We start from the raw sequence: 19,238 nt of genomic DNA, 5'->3' as shown, positions 1-19,238 counted from the left end.
TTTATATGTAAAGATAAATCTGATTTAAATCCAATTTAAATAATCCACTTGCATATATAAAAGGATTTTAGTGAGCGTAAGTGGCCGTGGTACTGTCCAGGACATGCATATGCACACTCAGTACTTTGCTGTTTAAGTCTGAAACCAATTGATTGAATCTAATTTTTTAGTGTGACTTCTTTTTCTCTTGGGGCTATGGATTTTACTGGAGCTTGAAGTCAGTCCTCTATTTGCTCCATATTAACTTTAACTATAGTATAGCTTTGTTTGATAAGGTTGAAACGAACGAGGCTGAATTTGTATCCATTCTGTCGTTTCATATATTGACATTTGCTCGGAAACCAGATAGCTACGATTTATAGCCCCATAAGCAATAGCTAGCTATCTTGTCTTTCTAGTATGTTTTCAAAATGCAAAGAAAGAATGGTGATACCTGATCAGGAGGAATAATACTCTCTGGATTCTTGGTGCATAAATTTCTGGAAGAAAGGAAGACTAAAGATGAAATAGATACCATTACGGGACAAGCTGTATTGTAAAACAAGTGTCTGCCTGTGCTTGACAAATGCATCTGTTTTTTATGTATGCTGATAGAGGTTTAAATATGGATTGTGAACACATGATTGGCCACAAAGTAGTTGTATGTAATAGCCTCTATGGATTTTAGAGGGAGGAATATTTTTGAGAGAGCGTGTGAAAGTGAACGCATTTTAATGTAATCCCTACATACTTACATTTTTTTCTTTTGGTGGCATATGGGAAAGAGTAAATTTGAATGTCATTTGCAGAAAATAGTCTCTGTCAGCTTCCTCTCCATTACCTTCATGACTGTTATATTTCCACTTTGTAGAAGTATGTCAGGATTTGAATTACTGTACTTAGGCATAAAACGGTATTCTGTAACTGTAAAAGACTCCTAATAGTTTTATGGGAGAAATTCTTCTAATGCAAGATGGCTTTTCAAGTTACAGCATATTGTGTGTTGGACATGGAAATAATACTTCATTGCCTTGCCTGAAGGATCCAAACAGGATCTCACAAGTCTGAAGAAAACATTCTTGATTGAATGTCCATGAATGTTGATGTCCACCATGGTAGGAGTATGAGCTCTATACTGGGAAGACTCTGAACTACAGGCTGTGAAATGGTGTATAAGGAAAAATGTCAGTACGTATGTGTCCTCTTAAAGAAAGGAAATCCTCTTAGAGTGAGAAGGTCTTGCGATGCACACCTTTGAGTTAGATGAACATTTTTGCTGACCCAGTATAGCTGTTCCTGTGCTTTTAGAGAGCTCATAACACAGTGCTTTGTTCCTTGAATTTGTACTGTTTCGTTTTTGTACATCAGAGGAAAACCTGAATCACCGTTTGTGACTATTGCGGGTTCTTGTCCATGTTAAGGATCACCTGGGTTGTGGCAGGAACCTTGCTAGGTCTGCAGGTTGGGTTTGTTGGGGACTCTGCGAGTCTCTGCTTGGCTGTACAGAGCGTTGAGAATCCCTGATGGCACGTTTTCATCCCCCTCACTCACTGTGGTGATTTTGCCGCTCAGCGTGAAGCCCAGAACATTTCTGTCTGGTTCATGACAGCGAAGAGGGAGAAAGAAATTCTGCTGGTGTTGATCAGGAAATAAAGAGAAATAGAGGAGAAAACAGAAGGTAAAAGTGAGATGTGTCTTCAGTCCTTTAGAGCGCGATTTCTGGTGCTTACCAAGTCTGTCTTTTTCTGCTGATCAATTACGAATTTTTGAGTTAGACCCTTCTAGTTCACTTCCAAATGACTTCTTGTGGACTGCAATACTTGGGAGTTAAACATCCCTGTTTTTTACACTGATAGTTTGTGTCTGTGGGAAAGGAATCCAAGTTAACCTTCACTGTCTTGTTTGATTTGTCATTTAATCAAATCCTTGTAAAATATGCCTGTCAGAATGTTGTTTCTGTGGCATAGATAAACTGTTTTTAATCAAATTGTAGGCTTCTCTGAAACATTCCTTGCTTCAGCTCAAAGACAAATGCAACTCTAAAATCGTGGCTGTAGTTATTGGTTGTGTAGTTGCACTGTTAAAGATAGTAATTTGTATATTGTTACAGCTACTAAGATGCTGATGCTTTTTAGATCATCTACATGACTTGTACTGTTAGTGAAATATGCTGTTAGTTCAAATTGCTGGTGTGGAGATTCAGTTACATATTCTGTGTTAAAGTTTTTCTTTTGCCTTTTATTGAGAGGTGTTTAGAAGACGTAGTGGAACCAGCCTCTGCACGAGTTGTTGTCAGACGTGTACATTCTTGTTAGGCTTTGCTTTGGTGTTTTAATGTTTGCAATGCAGTTTTTTCAAGATTTTATTATTAGAAGAAATTCATGAGTTGAGCTTGTAGCTGGAGTGTTTATCTGGTATCTTTTATTATTTCTCAGTTTGTCATACTGGTTTAATGAAACACAATGAAGCTTGCTGTAATTCTGCATGAGAGAGGGAGAAGAAAAAAAGCATTGTGGTTCTGAAGCCACAGTGACTCTGAGTAGCCAAACAGTAGCTGTATCTGGTCAGGACAGAGGTCTTTTCATTTGAAAATGACAGTTAGGTCAAAACTGAAACATTATGCACGGATGGATGGTCATCAGAAAAATTTTTTTTTATGTCTAGGAGGTGTGGTCATACCTGAAGAGGTGAATATCAACACCCTTAAAAAGGAAAAGCAAAATATTCGAGAGAGTTCCTTTTTTAGGGCACTCAGGATGTTTACTGCAGGCTCTGGAAAGAAGACTGAATTGTGAAGTCCCAGCCCTTCCTGATTCAGACAGGCAAATTGAATCTTGGTCTTCTACTTTCCCATAAAATCCTGAATATCTAAGCCAATAACTATTCAAGAGAGGATTTATCTTTGCATTCCTTGTTATAGCTATTTATTTGTGTATATTGGAGCACAGATTTTTCTTGTGGTCCAGGCAAGTTCTCTAATCACTGCTGGAACATTTGCTGTCCAGTGCTAAATTTGCCTCTTTTTCCCCACGATACATACTTGTCCCAAAAATGGTAAGAAACAAATGTATGAACACTTTTGGAGTCTTCATAATTTTTTTCTTTTTCTTTCTTTTTTTTTTCTTTTTTTTCTTTTCTTTTTTTTTTTTTTTTTTTTTTTTTTTTTTTTTTGCAGAATAGGGAAATTGATCATTTCATGTTCAGAATTGAGAAGCTATCTTTTGTTTTACTAATTTGTAAGGTATTTAATTTTTCTATTTTAATAATATATTCTCTATTTCAGTTATGAAACTTTCTATTTGCTCACACCCTTATCAAAGGATGTAGAAATAGTTTGCTAAGTGTATAATTATGTGAATCACAGGCCGTGGTCCTGCACAGTGCTTAAGAATTTGACTAGCACTATTGGATAGGGCTAATAACACACTTAAATTCATGGCTTAAGTACTTTGTTAGTCTGGGATTGCAGTGTAATCACTAGAAACTTAGTTTTGAAAAGTGAAAGTCAGTTTTCAACTTGTAGATTTTATTTAGCAGCACTTAAACCAAGGTAGAAGTTTGTATTGGCCCCTGGATAATAAGAAGGTATCATTTGTGCTTCCAAAATAAATACATAAATCCAATGAAATTGAGGGCCTGATTGGAACAACCACTGGTTCGTCAAACCTTTATCTGTTCAGTTTTTAAACCACAACAAAAAAAGCAGCAGTAATATTTTTCTCATTGCTGTATGTTTTCTTGTCTGATATCTGAATTATATAGTAAACTCTCAGGCCTTGTAGAATAAGGCATCAAAGTCTTTGTGTGTGTGTTTGCTGTTTTGTGCATGCTTTTTTCTCTCTAAAGATTTACTTGATATAAACTTTGTTTTGCACTGAAATTAGTTAAGTGCCTCTAATATTTGAAGACTGGTAGCCATGATGCTGTATATGAAGCAATTACAATGCTTTTTGAGTGAAAATACTGTTCTGATTCTTGAAAAGAAAACCCCCAAAGGACACTTAATAGGAAGGGAGGGGAGAATGGGCAGTAAGTAAAGGACAGTGATCTTTTTTTTTGAATAAGGCCATGTTGTAATCTGTAAGATGTTATATTTAATTATTAGATACCATGGATTTATTGAACACATTTATTTTGTCTAAAATGGATTTTTTTTAACTGTGTGCTCACTGTCGGTTTACCTTTCTTTGTTAAGCCTTCACTTTTGCACTTCCACTTGTTGATCTTTTTTCTTTTTTTATTTCTTTTTTTTAATCTTTGTTCTGTCCAAAGACCCTGTGTGGACAGTAATGACCGCACGTTTCCGATTGCCTGCTGGCAGAACCTACAATGTACGAGCATCTGAGCTGGCACGAGACAGGCAGCATACGGAGGTGGTCTGCAACGTTCTTCTCCTGGACAACACTGTACAAGCTTTCAGAGTTAACGTAAGTAACTTGATTATTGCAAATCAATGTCACTCTGAGCTTGCTTTTCTTTACTAGATTTGTATGTCTAGAGTTTGACTTTCAGAATACTGTTAAATTCAGAGTAGAAGGGGAAGTTATGTTCTGACAGGCATGCTTGTACACGTACATATTTAGTCACTGTATTTAGTCATGCTGGCATCTTCTTTAATGCTAACACATCTCTATTTAAAAATTGAATATTCAAAGTATAGTGTATTTCTAGTAGTTTTCTCTGGGGGGCTCAATGCTGCGTGGTGAAATCTAGAAGATTTTTTCCATTGAGTTGAATGACAGCAGGAGCAAGCTTTGGTTTTAATCAGTTCTGTTTTTTACATTTTGCGCGAGTATCATGAGTGATGGTAACTCTTCTCTTGAATCTAGTTAATTATGTTTAATCGTGTATGGTTATTTTTGGTTACAGATATCATCTTGAAGCATCCCTTTGCTCTCTGCTTTTCTCATATTATATTATTTTTAGTTCTGTGTATTTCCTTTCTTAAACACACCACCTCCTAATGCACTAATGAGGATGGCAGAAAGAAAATAGGAAACTACTGAATATTGAGAGCTGTTATTAGGAAAAGTGAATAACTTTTTACAAATGGGCATGGCTATATTAACCAGATTTTCTGATCTGTAATTCCTGGTAAATTAAAACAAAAGTATTTGTGTTTTTATGAGTAGGTACATATTTTTGCATCCATTTTTTTTGATTTCTTAGAAAAATGGGCAAGGCCTTCATAAGAAAATATTAGAGGATTTAAAGCAAGCATTGTGGGAAAGTTTAAATTGTGTCAGGAATGAGAAGTCAACATGAGGTAGGAATGGGTGCCCTCAGGTTCCTAGAACCTGTCTTTTATAGCCAAAAAATTGATCATTTGTATGGTTAAAGGTTGAACAGTGTGGTGATAAATGCTACAGGTAGCATGATTATTGAAGTTTTTCGAGCCAATATTTAAGCCCTTCAGCGTGGGGTGAAAGAAAAGCTTGACATCAGATAAGGGCATGGTGTGAAACAGGAGGTGAGGGAGAAACTGAAACAGTTTTCAAATCTAAGTGAAGAAGTTTAATTTAGGGTCTTTGTAAAACCTGTCAATTATGTTGAGTTCTGATGTCCATTTCCATGACGCTATTGATAAATTTGAATGCTTTTTAGGGAATACGTGAAAATGGTTAAATTTCTCTGTTCTGTATTCAGATTATTAGAGTTTAGGCAGCCTGCAAGTACCTGACAAGAGGAACAGGTTCTCTGTTATCTAGGAAGAACTTCCTAGGATACATTAGCTGGTGGCTGAAGCCAATGGTAGACTTGGTGGTTATTTTGTTTTGGTATCACAGAGGCTCTTTCTAACTGTTAGAGTAGATACTTTGGTCAAGGTGGAATGTTTTAGGATGCTCTCTTGAGATATTTCTTGTAGTTGATTCAAGCGCTGTTTGAGAAGATTCTTATGACCTGTTTTGAGCAGAGTTCCAAAGAGTGAATCTTGGGTTATAGGAGGGGACCATCAAAGATGTTAGTTTACCATCATACAGCCTTATCTGCTTTCTGTGGTAATCTTCCCTCTATCCCTTCTGTATCACTTACCTTCTCATCCTTGATAACCCAATTCTTCAGCTTGTTGCTTGCCAAAAAGCAGTATGTGCAGAGAACATGGCTGAAGACAAAGCATTAAAGTTGCATGAGAAGTTATAAATGCTGTGTTCCTTGCTTTCAAGTACTTGAGTTTGCAAGACAGATATGTTAACTGAAGCTTTTCGTTTGTTTTAGCTGGCTAAAATAAGGAATAATTGCAATACAGTAGTTGTGAAATATTCCACTTCTTTTTGATCTAGCTGTCCAAAATCTGTATCTTTTAAGAGAACTAGTAGCGCCTCTCTAGAGTAGAGTAACTGGTCATAAATCTTCAAATATCTGTTTTGACTCTTTTGAGAAAAATCTGTGAAATATTTTCTCCCCACCTCTGTTGCATACTTAATTGCACGAGTCACTATTCATTGGTTTTACAGAGCAGCTTGCAAGTTTGTTTGTAAGAACTGAGTTTAGAAAATACAAAGTTCCTCAATGCTCAACATTTTTTCGTCATATTTTAGTGTCAGTCTGTTTTTTAGAAAACAGACACTAATGAAAACTTTGGTAATTATTCAATTATAGCAAGCATATGCTAACCTACATCGTTCACAGATGTTCAGGGTTTTCTGTTGTATTTTACTTCATTGTGATTGACACAATATTTGATAATAAATATTTATGACATTGTTCTCAGAATAGGAAGAACAATGATAACATCAAATTAGCAAGATTTTTTCTCTTGGTGATTGCTATAGGTACTCTATGCTAATGCTTGTGAAGCTTAAACATCTGAGGTATGCAGTTCTGTCTTAATAAAAATGTACTCAAATGTTCTTTCTCCTCCAAGAGCAAAGTACTGATCACAGGCAATATCTCCTGATAATTCAGATGACGTGCTCTAAGTTCACGTTTCAACCAGCTTCTTCCATTTATTTGTAAAATAGGCATTCTTTGTGCTAAGCATTACATAGGTGTAGGATGTACCAAATCAAATAAAATAAGCCCTATGGACTGTAGTTAGACAAAGCTGCTTTGGCTACAGGCAGAAGAGTTGGTTGGAACTAACCTGTGCATATATCAGGATAGTAGAAGTACCTTCTGTAAAACGCTCTGAGGTAAAAACTAAGGTAAGGCAGGTGGTGTTAGTTCTGTGGGCAAGGCTTGTGAATTAAGTCACATTCAAAAAGTTTACTTTTGAGCCTTTATGTCGGAAGCTTCACACAAGCAATAAATTCACTGTGTGAGTAAGTAAAGCCTAAAAATCTGTCAAAAGCAAGTATGATTTTTAAAAGGGGAAACTTTTAATAATTTAATCTTTTGCGTTACTTGATTTTTTTCCCCCCCTGCTTTCCTTCACAATAAAGGAAACAATAGCATATGTGGAAAGCCTTTTTTTTTTGTTTTGTTTTGTTTTTTTTTAATGAACAGGCTAATTTAGAAAAGTTTGTGTAAGCTACAGAATGGAGGAGATAGTAGAGTTCCAGATGCGTACATGAAGTACGTTTCCTTGTAGGAATATTCCAGTGAGGTGAAAGAGGAGGGATATCAGTATTGTCTCTAATAGTTTATTAGGGCCAACCGCTCGCAGATTTGTGTGCAGCAGCACTTGCTTGACCCCCTCACGGCTGTGTTGCAATCCTGGGAACGTCCGTGACCTGCCATGCCGTTTTTCTTTTAAGAGAAGTCCGATTTTGTTTGGACTGGCATGGCAGCAGTGAGCTCTGCATTCCTGGTGTTTGTTGTAATTGCACCCTGCTGTACGGGCTAGCAACAAAAACAGAGCGTCAGTGATACAATTTCGGAAGGCTGCAATTAGTTGGTAAGCAGTCATTAAGCCTACATAATTGTGGATGTTTTCTTAAATTTTCAAACAAGTGTGACTGTAACCAACAAATAACATGTATCTAGTGACACTGGATGTTAGACACTAGAAGATAAATACTTCACAAAGTTCAGCTAATTTATTGATGTCCTGTGCTAACTAACTGGTCACCCTTCAGTTGTGAAATAATTGAGTTAAATTGCAATGGGCAGTTTCATATTAGATATTTCCTATTGTTCTTATGTTTTCCATTATTCACTGTTTTCGGATGCAGTGTTAATGTTGAACCTGAATCTAGCTGTAGGAATATAACACATTTCTTATAAAAATCTCATTTATTGATTTTACTTCATTATTAAAAAAAAAAAAAAAAAAAGCAAAAGTAGACACTTGTTTACCATGCTCCTTATAATTTAGAGAGCTACTCAAGGGTTATGTCAGTGTTACAAATTCCATTTCAGACCTTACACAACAAACCGGATTGTGACCTTCACCTGCTCTGGCAAGCTGCAACATCATTATATAAGTATCAAAGATGGGTTAAATCAAGGTCTGGTTTTACTAGATGCTTATCTGTATTTTGTACTGGGAGTAAAACGTTGTGATCAAAACAAATGCTTCATGTTGAAACTTCTTGTCTCTTATCCAAATTTGCCACTTTGTTTCGGGAGAAATACCTTTCACTCTACTTACTCTGCCTTTAAACAGGAGCTTCCTTCTTGGTGTGAAATGACATTTTGTACTGCTGAATTCAAACTGATCAGCAAGTCCTACGCTTTCCATACTCTAGGAAGCATTTGCTTAGATATTTCAGATGCAGTATAATGCTCAGGTTTAGATTGAAGAACACTTAGAGATTTGATACCTACAAGTTACCTGAAAAAGTAACACATCAGCTGTAATAAATGCAAGTCTAAGCTTTGAATGCAAATGTCTCGCTTTTCCCAATAGTTACTATCATACGTTCTTAGTTTGTGTTCTGATTTAGATCTACATCAGGGAAGAATGCCAAGAAGCAATTAGTGTTGCTATGTAATTTAAAATTTGTTTTATTTGCTGAAAAACTTGTGCTGATTACTAGTTTATTTCAAAAAAAAAATCAGAACCCCCTAATTTAGTAAAAATCAAAGTAACTATTTTTAGAATTATACATAAAAATTGCTTTATGTGTTTCTACTGTCATGTATTATTTTAACATTTTTTTTTCTAGGTTGTTTTAATTATTTGAGAATAAACTTTTCAGTAGTGCACTTAGCAGCCTTGCTCCTACTAACTATTCACTTGGTTAAACATAAAGAAATCTTATGATTTTTAAAAATAAAATCTTTCAAAGTAAATTAAAAAATTCTTTTTTTAACTTAGCTAAATTTACACAGGACCCAATGGGCATGGCTTATGTAATTTCAACTTAAATATGCAGAGCTACAGTTATGATTGCACTGCTGTCATCCTTTTAGACATAAATTGTTGGTACCTTTTTGCTATTTTTTTATTAAGAAATAAGTTATCCGGCTTTTCTGAGTTCTTGGCACTCAAGTAAATGGTTTTGACAGTTTACTCAACTTCAGCGTAATAGCAGGAGAACAAAAAACTTAAGTTTTGATCAGATGCTCTTAAATGTCTGAATGTGATTTGTAAATTTTTCTTGTAATGGATTGATAAAATCCTTGCAACCTACTTCTGGCTTTGTACTTATATTCTCATTTAATTGCCTTAAAAATAAGCTGTCTTATAATATGTTATGAAGGCTGAGGTCATTTGAGACCAGAACAGTAGTCCTTTTTGTTTTAAAACTTCAAAAAAATACCTTATCATCTGCAGTAAACAAGGCAAGATGTATGTGGAATCCTTTGTAGCATGAGTAACGCTTGGCACCTAGGACATTGATAGAAGCTTGGTTCCAGAGAAGTAGAAAATCTGGATGTAAAATGTACGAATCGTCTTTCATCATTTTTCTTTAACAGTTACTTTTGCAGAATTTCTGTGTGTCTGTTATTCCTCAAGAAGCTGTGATACTTTGCAACTTCTTTGGGAAACTTCTTCAAATTTCACCAAATGTATTTGTTGAGCCCTGTCATAATGGCACGCTCTGTGTTTAAATTACTATGTTAGCAATATTTTTAGTTTAGGCAAATGATTGTTAGATAGCTTCAACTATGCAGATGCTTTTTATTTCACTTTGTGGATAAGATTTGGCCCTGCAGTAGAAATCAGGTTTGTTCAGTTGTCAAAGAAATGTGTTTTTTCTTTTTTCTTTTTTTTATATTCAATTCTTTTGAATTGGTTCATTTAGAGTGAAGTAGTATCTTTGGGAAAACACATTCAAATGACGCTTGTTCTCAGTTAGGTGTTTGGCTGCTTCAGCTGTCTATGCCATTTAACTTTGGAAGCATTTTCAAAATTCTGGTTCATTTAGATTCAGGAATAGTTTTTCAGATAAAGTAAGAAAGAATAATTTGTACTGGCCTTAAAAATGTACTTTTAAATGATAATGGAATGATCTAAATGAGGCTACTAAGTTTTAAGCCAAATTTTAGCCCCTTTTTACTTTTCAGTAATCCTTTAAAACATCAAATTTGGTAAATGGATGGCTTTCAGTAATAATCATATAGTTATCTGAGAAGTGAGAAATTCCTACTGTCAGAAAATGACAAAGAGGAAAAATAATAATTTCTTGCATATGTTTTAGCGAGAGAGATAGAGCTCATTTAAAAATAGTGCTGCTGGGATACATGTCGTGATATTTAAAATCTAGATTACTTGAGCATATCTAAAAGAATGTATGTGTTCTGCATGCATAAAGTCTGTGTCCAATTATTTTTTTCCTCATAAATGGTGTATATTTTTGCTTTCTGCAGAAACATGATCAGGGACAAGTTCTGTTGGATATAGTCTTCAAGCATCTCGATTTGACAGAGAGAGATTACTTTGGTTTACAGTTGGCTGATGAATCCACTGATAACCCTGTAAGTTGGATCTGTTTTCTAAGGCGTGTTTTTCGCACATTTAATGTATGGAGGGACTGTGTTTTATTGCTTAGCAGGTACCTAATAATTGTAAAATTCTAATTCTTTCCTTTTGACAGCTCACACTCTTGACAGAAGCACCCTGAATTTTTGGTTTGGTAGATGTGTGTGGCATAATAACACACTGGTACACTTTGAAGATAACTGTTTTTTAGGGGACCATGGAGGTTGTTTTTTTTTTTTGTTTTGTTTGTTTGTTTTTTTTTTGTTTTATGGGAAGAAAATTTTAAAAAATGGTGCTAGACTTTTGGTAGTGCAGTACTGATTTATTGCTCACCTGGAAAACTGTTTATCTTGGGAGTTGAAAGATAATGGCTTTTTAAAAACTTGATAAGTTTTTCCTTTTTTAATTTCTCACCTGTTTGAACTAGCATTTCAGTGCTTGTTTTGCAGTGTTATAACAGCAGCAGAAGAAATACTTAACTGACCTATGCAGTTTGACTCTTTTTTTTTAAGCTTTAAGTTTTGCAATGGAGCCATAAACTGTGCCGTCTTCTTTCGTTAGGGATGAACTTTGACTGTGGCTTGAGCTTGTGATCCAAAAGGTTATCAAAAGACTGATTTTATTAATAAAGACAACATGGCTGCTCAATTTGCTCCTCAAGTCATTTCTTTATCCCCTATTTTTAATATGTGGTTATTGAATACACTTGAATAGTATTTCCAGTGATAATTCAATAGGCTAGACAGTCATGGGAATTGACTATTTCATTAAAAGGTGGAGCAGAATTAATTGAGAAAGAAGATTAGAAAAATAAAGTGATAGAGAAAAATGATGAAATAAGAAAAGAAATAGTAGCATATGTGGTAGAAACAGTGGAGGCAGAGTTAAATCAAGCTCACATAAGGAGTAAACCAGATGAAGTGAATTAATTAAATGGCAGTTGTGAAAGCTACCAAAGTTAACTAGCTGGTAGTAATCAGCACTCAGAATAGCTAAGCTGAAACAAAAAGATGGATATTGTGTAGATGGAGAGGGCTGAAGCCTTTAATATTTTAAGCTTCCCACTAGTACAAGTAGGGCACATGATGATGTTTCAAGTTCATCTTTTTTGCAGGGCTAGATGTGCTTAAGTCTAATTCAACCAGGAGTTTTTAGGTGTTACTGTAGTAGGAGAGGGTTTCTTTTTTTTTTTTTTTTTTTCTTTTTTGTAACTGATATATTTTGGTTTGCTCTGTGACCTCCCTTGCCCTCCCCCCCCCCCCAAAAAAAAAAAAAAAAAAAAAGTTTAACTGCTGCATCTATGTGAAATGCTATTTATAGTTCTTTGAGCAGGTCTTCAGGATTGTTATCTTAGAATACGGAACTTTATTAACTGCTCTTAAATAAGTGGAAGTATGAAGAGTTTACTACTTTAAATATATTTATACGAAAAAGGAAAATTTGGGATAAAGTCTCTTCTCCATCTTTAAACCAATCAGTAGAATATGAGACATTTAACCAAGGAATATTCTTTGCTTCTGGAGATTTCTGCTCTGTGCCTTCTGTCCCCCAACCAGTGGGTCTTTTGTTTTAATTATCTATATTATATTGTTAGCATCCTTTCTTTCTACCATGTAAACATGTCTCTTATCCTGAATTAGAAGGGCATTTCTACTGTTTGATATATAGCTTGTGTAGAATTAGTAAAGATTTAAACAGGATCCCAAGTCTTTACTCTGTTCAAAGTGGTTGCATCATTTAAATAGAAATGTAGCACTTGAGGTATAGCCCTGTTGCAACAAGCACTATTTCAGTTAAATTTGAATCAAATATTAAATTTCAGTGTCCTGCAAACACTGTTACATGTGGTTGCACATTGTAAGCAAATTTTTGATACCAGTGATCTAGGTATCAGTAACATACTATTGACAGGAAAAACTGGGGCTTCTAATGAATTTTGTATATGTTCTCATGTAGATATTTGAAGTGAAAATATGGGACTCCACAAGTGATGGACTTTAGAAGAGCATCACTGTGCTCTGGGTCATTGTAAAAAGAATAGAAGCCATAGCAATATCGTGTTATCCTCTCCAACTGTGTCATTTGAGTGGGTCTGTATCACCTTGTAGTTATGTTATAAACTAATTTTTAATAGTTACAAGTTTGGAGTGGAAATACTGAGATTTATGGTTGTGAAATAGTACCTTAAAAGGATGTTGCTGGTTTTGTTTTCTCTCAACTAAATCGTATGATGCTCATCAGTTGGGATCAGAAATAGTAACTCATTTTTGATTAGGACTTAACAAAATTTAGATTTTAGAATTAAAATCTAATTTAAATTAGTTTTTATATTGTCCTGTAAGGCATTTTTATTTCTTGTCCAGATACTTGATAAATCTCTTAATCATGCTTCATCTAGTTCAGTATCTGACAAGAGCCGTCAGTTAATCACCCTAAGAGCTGAAGAAATGGACTCCCTTGAAAATAAGCATTCACAGTGATTAATGTGCTTTAATTAAAAGGTATTTCCATATGTCTGAAACTTTGTAAATCACTTTTTATTTCAGCAGTAATAGTTGATGGATCCAGTTGTAATGTTCAGTGACTGGAGGATTGTTATAGCTTTGCTGCGAGATCGTGGTTGCTTCACAGAATTCCTCTTGAATGTTTTCTTTAAGTCTTAAATGTTTAATACTTGCTTTAAAGGGCAGTCTAACTGGGTAATGTTGCTTATAATACACTACTTTGCAGAATTCTTGTTATAAATATGCCAGATTGTTGGAGTCTAAACTTATCTCCCACCTTTTGTGTGAAAAAGTCATCATTTCTGTTCACAAAATGTGCAGGGTGATCTACAGAGATAAATGACATTGTAAAGTGTTAATCATACAGTAACTTACCAAAGCAAGTTTCAGAAGATAATGAGATAATGAAACAAGAGTGACTCTTCTAAAATAGAAATACATTTTTCTCTTCTGCATCTTTTTTTTTGTGTGTGTGTGTGTGTAGAAGAGAGTGAGAGGAGTTACAATGCTGCCATCATCTTTCTACTGCCTGAATAGTTTTTTCACACTACTTTTTTCTCTGGAGCAAATTATTCTTAATTATATTCTTTCTCTAGTCTTCTGGTAATATTAAGATAACTAATATGAATAAAACTGTAGCATACAGTAGTTTTAACAGAGTTTTCTTTTGTAACTGTTTGTAGACAGTTCTGATAAGACATGGTCAAAATAGTCATATATAATTCTTTTTATTCTAAACTTTGTTTTCAGGCTGAAAAGACATAGACACATAGAAAAAACTGAATTATTTTTCAACTTCTGTTTAAACATAATTTAATCAAATATCACTCAGTATTTTACTCAAAGTTTAGAAACTTGCAGGGTTTCTCATTCTCATTTCTCTGAGTTTCCAAAGCGTAGACCTCTGAGCTATCTTTAATTAATCTGGAAGCAGAACAAAACACTACAATAGAAGCAACTGGTTAAGAATTAATCTGGAAGAAGGATGTCTTCAGAGCTATTTGATAAGCACATGTTTTAAAAGTTTAGTATTTTTCAACTACTTAAATATTTTGCTTGTCAGCAAATACCCAGTTGCAATGAAATAGCATGTCAGAGCTAATTAGAATTTTACCAGTATTAATCATAAGAAGCTGAAGAATTTATGGGTATGATTAATTTCACTATTTGGTATTTGTTTACCTTTAATACTCCGTTTATCTGGGAAAAGAAATAAAAGGTAAGATTATCAGATATTCTGGTTATTCACAAAATAGCACAGTGGAATGTTACTAAGATGGCGAGTACTGTAGGACACAAAGGTAACGAGGAAAAGAGAATTCTGCTAACTGAGTGCCAGAATTCTGTCATTGCGCCTAAATGCATATTTCATAAATTGAACAAGCTTTATGTTTTCGTATTATATTAATTTCTTACTAAAAAAAAACGTGAAGTTGAAAGAAGTAATACTGCAACTTTGACAATTAATCTGGCCTCTTTTGCTTCTGAATAGTAGATCTCTGCATCTTAATTTCCTGTATTGTGTTGAATTATGCAGGTAACTTGTTATATCTTCTGCTGGTAAAAGGTGTAAGATTGTATAGATATTAAAAATTATTTGATTTTTTTCAAATGTGTAACCTACCAAAAGTCAGTATTTAGACTGGGGGGGAATTCTAGTAATATTGCAGTTCTTTCGGTGACTGTCCATAAGTATCCAGCTTCCTGTGTGTATGTTTACCGTACACATTTAGACTGGTAAACAGGCAGTGCTGTTTGGATTGGGTTATTAGACACAGCAGGGAAGAGACCCTTAGTTTCATGTTGCTGCTCATTGCTGAGAAACAGCATTCTGTGTAGTGTTGCCCGCAGTACAAGTTAAGTCCCCTGCTTGTCTGTAGTTAGTGTAAACATATAGCTGTAGTTTGCTTTTTAAAATTAGCAGCTTAATATCTTCTAGTGTTTTAAAAATCAAAATCACCAGCAAAGTTGCTTGCATATGTGAGATTTTTGTTCTGTGACAGTCTCTGCATTGCAAAACTTGCCCTTCTTGTGACTGCATCTTTCTCCCTGAAAGTACTACTTCTGCTTAAGAAAGCATATATCCTGAACACATTTCCTGTTGTTATTCTATTTTAGAAGATCTTGAAGGTGAGGTAAACGGTATTTAAATTGTTCTGCTAATTTCTGAAGTAAAGTAAAAGACTTTTAAAGTAAAGAAAAGTAGACTTTTCAAGCAAAACAACCCATCTAATCAGTCTAGCCTCAAGGTGCTGATGATATGCTCTCTCCTCATGACAGCTCACAACGAGCTTCCACACTTACTGCCTGAAATGCTGCTATTATATGGTATTAGCAGATTAACTAAGCTGCTATGTATGTAGAACCTCTTAAAAAGCCAAGAAAGAACCACCCCTCTTGGGGAGTACGTCTGAAGGTATGTTCTCAGAAGCTGAGTGACAAAGAATCCCAGTTTAAGCACAGCGAAGTTCACAGTCCATTTTCTTTTAACTGAGCCTAACTTCAGGAAAGGGGCCAATTTTGTGTAGGCGTTTGATTAATTGTTTCTATGGGGGGAAGAAAAAAGTCAAGTCCTAAAAGAGACCTTTGAAATACCCCCAAAGGAGCTATGGCGTAGAGGCATGATTCATATTTTGGGAGGTGCTTTTCAACATAGTTCATCCACTATCTTATCAGTAAGAGGTCTGGCCTTGCATTTCTTTACATAGTCCTTGAAAGCAGCAGAAAGCTCAACGAAAATGATGAGGATGATGTTAGTATGGGGAAGTTAGTAAGATGATAACAGGTAAAAGCTGGCATGAATCTTAAACTGTGCACAGTGTGACAAGGATTTAGAGATGACTGGGATGTACGTTGCAGGTGAAGAATAACTACGGCTACCTGATGAATGAGCTGCCTAGGGCTACCAGAGGGTCTGGGAGGAGCAGGAGGCACTGATGTGGTTGGCAGCAAGAGTGCTCTCGTTGTTTGGTCTGTGCGTGCCTGGAGCAATGCTAAGAAGAGCAGGGTGAGTGTGAGGACATTAGAAATGTGGAGCTGATGCAACCTTGGCAGAAGAGAGCTGGTCAAAGATAGTTATTGAGGAAGAGACTATAGAAATGACCCTTAGAGGGTCTGGGGTCCAGAAGGTTGAGGAAAAAGTGGCGTCATGTCTTTCAAGAAGACAGCTTGACAGATTGATTTAGCCCAGGCAAAAGTGCAAGGCATTACTCTGTTTGAGGGAATGCAGGGCCAGAGTCTAGGTTTCTCCACTAAATGTTTCTCATTTTAACTTCACAGACTGCCAAATATACCTACTGCTCAGTCTTACTGAGGGTTTTGAAGAAAACAAAATAACCTTTTTGCTAGCAGCACCTGGGCTTGCTCAAATCCTGTCAACTTCAGGTTCTTTGTTCTGTTAGGTGGTATAACCCTGTTCAGTTTCCTAGGGAGAAAAGCACGTTTTACATTTGGGTCCAACAGTATGACTTGAAAGCATGTTAAGCACTATTGAGAAAGAGGTTACCCATCTGTGATTTGAATTAGTATGTACTGAATTGACCCATCTGTGATTTGAATTAGTATGTACTGAATTGACCTTTGCAACATGAAGGAGAAGAAAATGAGAGCTTCTCTGCCAGACATTCCAATTACAGATTTTCTAAATTTACTGTGATCTCATACAGCACTGCCCATAAACACAAATCAAAGGACTGTCAGATCTGAGTGTTAATCGTATACATTAAATCATAACCCCTTGTGTAAAGATAGTCAAGTTTTTTTTTTCTCTTTTTACCATGTTTTGAAAGATTCTTGTATAAGGTATCTCTAACTGGAGAGTTCTTCCTTAAATCTTTCCAGTTAGCCTTAAATAATGTTACTTGGTCCTCTGTGAGTCCTCCATAAGCAAGCCATAACCTTTATCAAACAGTCTCTTCAGTTCCTCTTAAGTCACCTACACAGATAAAGTGTTTGCATAGCATTATTTATTATTTTTAAAGAATAAAATGGCCCCCAGAACTAACTGCAGAGATCCCTAGGGCGTATTAGACATTTTAAGAGTTGGCTGAAGTACGTAGGTATGCACAGAGCTTGGCTAGGGAGAGGGGAGCAATTTAAGCAGCTTGCAGCACTGCCCTGAGAGCCATGCTCGCTGATGTTTGCAGCGCTGGTTGTATAAGGATGTATCCATACTTTCCTGCAGCAGTATTCCCTGGCAGAGGCAGTCAAGATCTGCTTGCAGTCTGGTAAAAGCGTTTGGTAGGCCAAGCGCTCTGTTTCTAACTTAAAAGGTAATGGTTTGTGATTTACAAGATAAATCAGAGAACAGCTAAAGATCTGTATGCTGTCACTGAGGTCTAACTTGTGTCGGTCTCGGCTGACGGTTGTCTTTGGTGCCACGTCTTAGTGGGAGACTGGTATGTGGACAGCAGAAATTAAGCTCAGGGAAAGAAGAGAAGAACAGTCGCAACTGTTCGTGGTAATGTTGATGTCTTTCCAGAAGCAGTAAAAAGACTTTGCATGCCAGTAGAATGCTTTGATATAAGATCACATGAAAAGTAAGAAAAAAGCACTGGATTCTTGATACGTAAAGGCTATAATAAAGCTATAATAAGCTTTATTATTTGTTCCTCTAAAGTTAGTGTTAAAATTTGTCTCTTTCCAGAGGTGGCTGGATCCAAACAAGCCTATCAGGAAACAATTAAAAAGTGAGTAAGTGTATGCATTTGGTCAATTCAAATATCGTTATTGAGTGGTTTTTCCAAGGTAACCTGATTAATTAGTAATGTTTTCCCTGATTCTAGGAGGGTCTCCTCACAGTCTGAACTTCAGAGTCAAGTTTTTTGTAAGTGACCCAAACAAGCTCCAAGAAGAATATACTAGGTAGGTCTAGTTAATTTGTCAATAAAACATTTTTCTGTAAGGCTTATGTTTAGTATTTGTAGGTTTAGGCTTATGTTTAGTGTTAGTATTTTTTTGCCTCATAATCAAAGACAAGAATTGTGCAGTTGCATCAAATAAATCTAACAAAAAGCCTGTGTTTTTACATTTACAAATATATTTGCAAAGTGAGGCAACTACATGAAAATATTACTGAAGTAAAAACAGAAAAAAAAATAGGGAGAAAAAGAGAGGAAAAACTTAATGCCACTCTTCATCCACAGACACAAATTTATTTTTACCTTGTTTTCTCCTTTGGAATTAAAGTATCCTGAGCATTCTGCATACTGATCTCTCTCTCTCTCTTTTTTTTTTTTTCCCCACTGTTAAAGAAAAATACGTAGTGTGAATTGAGTTAATTTGTGACTTGCAGTTGGCCACTGAAGGAATCCCTTGAATTTTTAGTATTCTTAATTAGTCCTAGTTCTCTGCATATAAGTGGCATGATTTGACAAACAAATTGAAATTTATAGATGTCTGCCATTCTGAAAACAGGTCAGCCCCATTCAGAAAACAGTATCTAAGTCATTCAAGGTGGGCTTAAAAATCTAAGCACCAAATCCATGAAAAGGTAGTCCATGTTTGTTTACAGCTTATTTTGATTTGCCATATTTTTACAAAATTTTACACACACCTGTGCAGACTGAATTTACTTAAATGAGTCCCAGAGACCCTGGAAAAATCAGTTTTACTTTGGGAGAATTTGGTAATTTACTACATCAAAGTAATAAATGTTTTATTTGAATTAAAGGGCAATATTTTGGAAGAGAAGAAAAATAGTAAAGATTGCTCAATGTAAACTAGTAAAGAAATAGAAGACAATTGTATACTTAAATGTTATGCTGTAAATACAATACTATAGATAAAGTGTCTCTTTAGAAGAGAGATACTGTGTGATTTCTGTATCTAGGTCAACTCTGACTTTTTTTTTTTTTTTTTTTTTTTTACTAATAGGCCTAATTGCCCCTCAGAAAACTGATTTGTACTTGGAATTATTATAAAGAGAATTTTATTGTCTGTGGGGG

General features: G+C 35.4%; 1 protein-coding gene across 4 annotated transcripts in view; it reads left to right on the top strand.

Moving 5' to 3' along the window:
* Window positions 1-4,253: 4,253 nt before the first annotated feature.
* PTPN4 (protein tyrosine phosphatase non-receptor type 4) overlaps window positions 4,254-19,238 on the top strand; it is a 73,368-nt gene continuing 58,383 nt past the window's right edge. For 3 of the 4 annotated variants that reach the window (XM_062578213.1, XM_062578215.1, XM_062578212.1), the window contains exons 1-4: window positions 4,266-4,406; window positions 10,678-10,785; window positions 17,939-17,981; window positions 18,057-18,156. In XM_062578213.1, the coding sequence (XP_062434197.1) occupies window positions 4,269-4,406; window positions 10,678-10,785; window positions 17,939-17,981; window positions 18,057-18,156 (389 nt within the window). In that variant the 5' untranslated portion in view covers window positions 4,266-4,268. Of the gene's footprint in view, window positions 4,407-10,677; window positions 10,786-17,938; window positions 17,982-18,056; window positions 18,157-19,238 lie in introns of all 4 variants that reach the window. The other variant, XM_062578216.1, reaches the window with a different exon arrangement.

The sequence above is a fragment of the Rhea pennata genome, chromosome 6 (assembly GCF_028389875.1).
Source record: "Rhea pennata isolate bPtePen1 chromosome 6, bPtePen1.pri, whole genome shotgun sequence".
Taxonomy (NCBI): Eukaryota; Metazoa; Chordata; class Aves; order Rheiformes; family Rheidae; genus Rhea; species Rhea pennata.
Note: the sequence above shows the minus strand (reverse complement) of the source record. Positions and strands in the feature narration are given on the sequence as shown.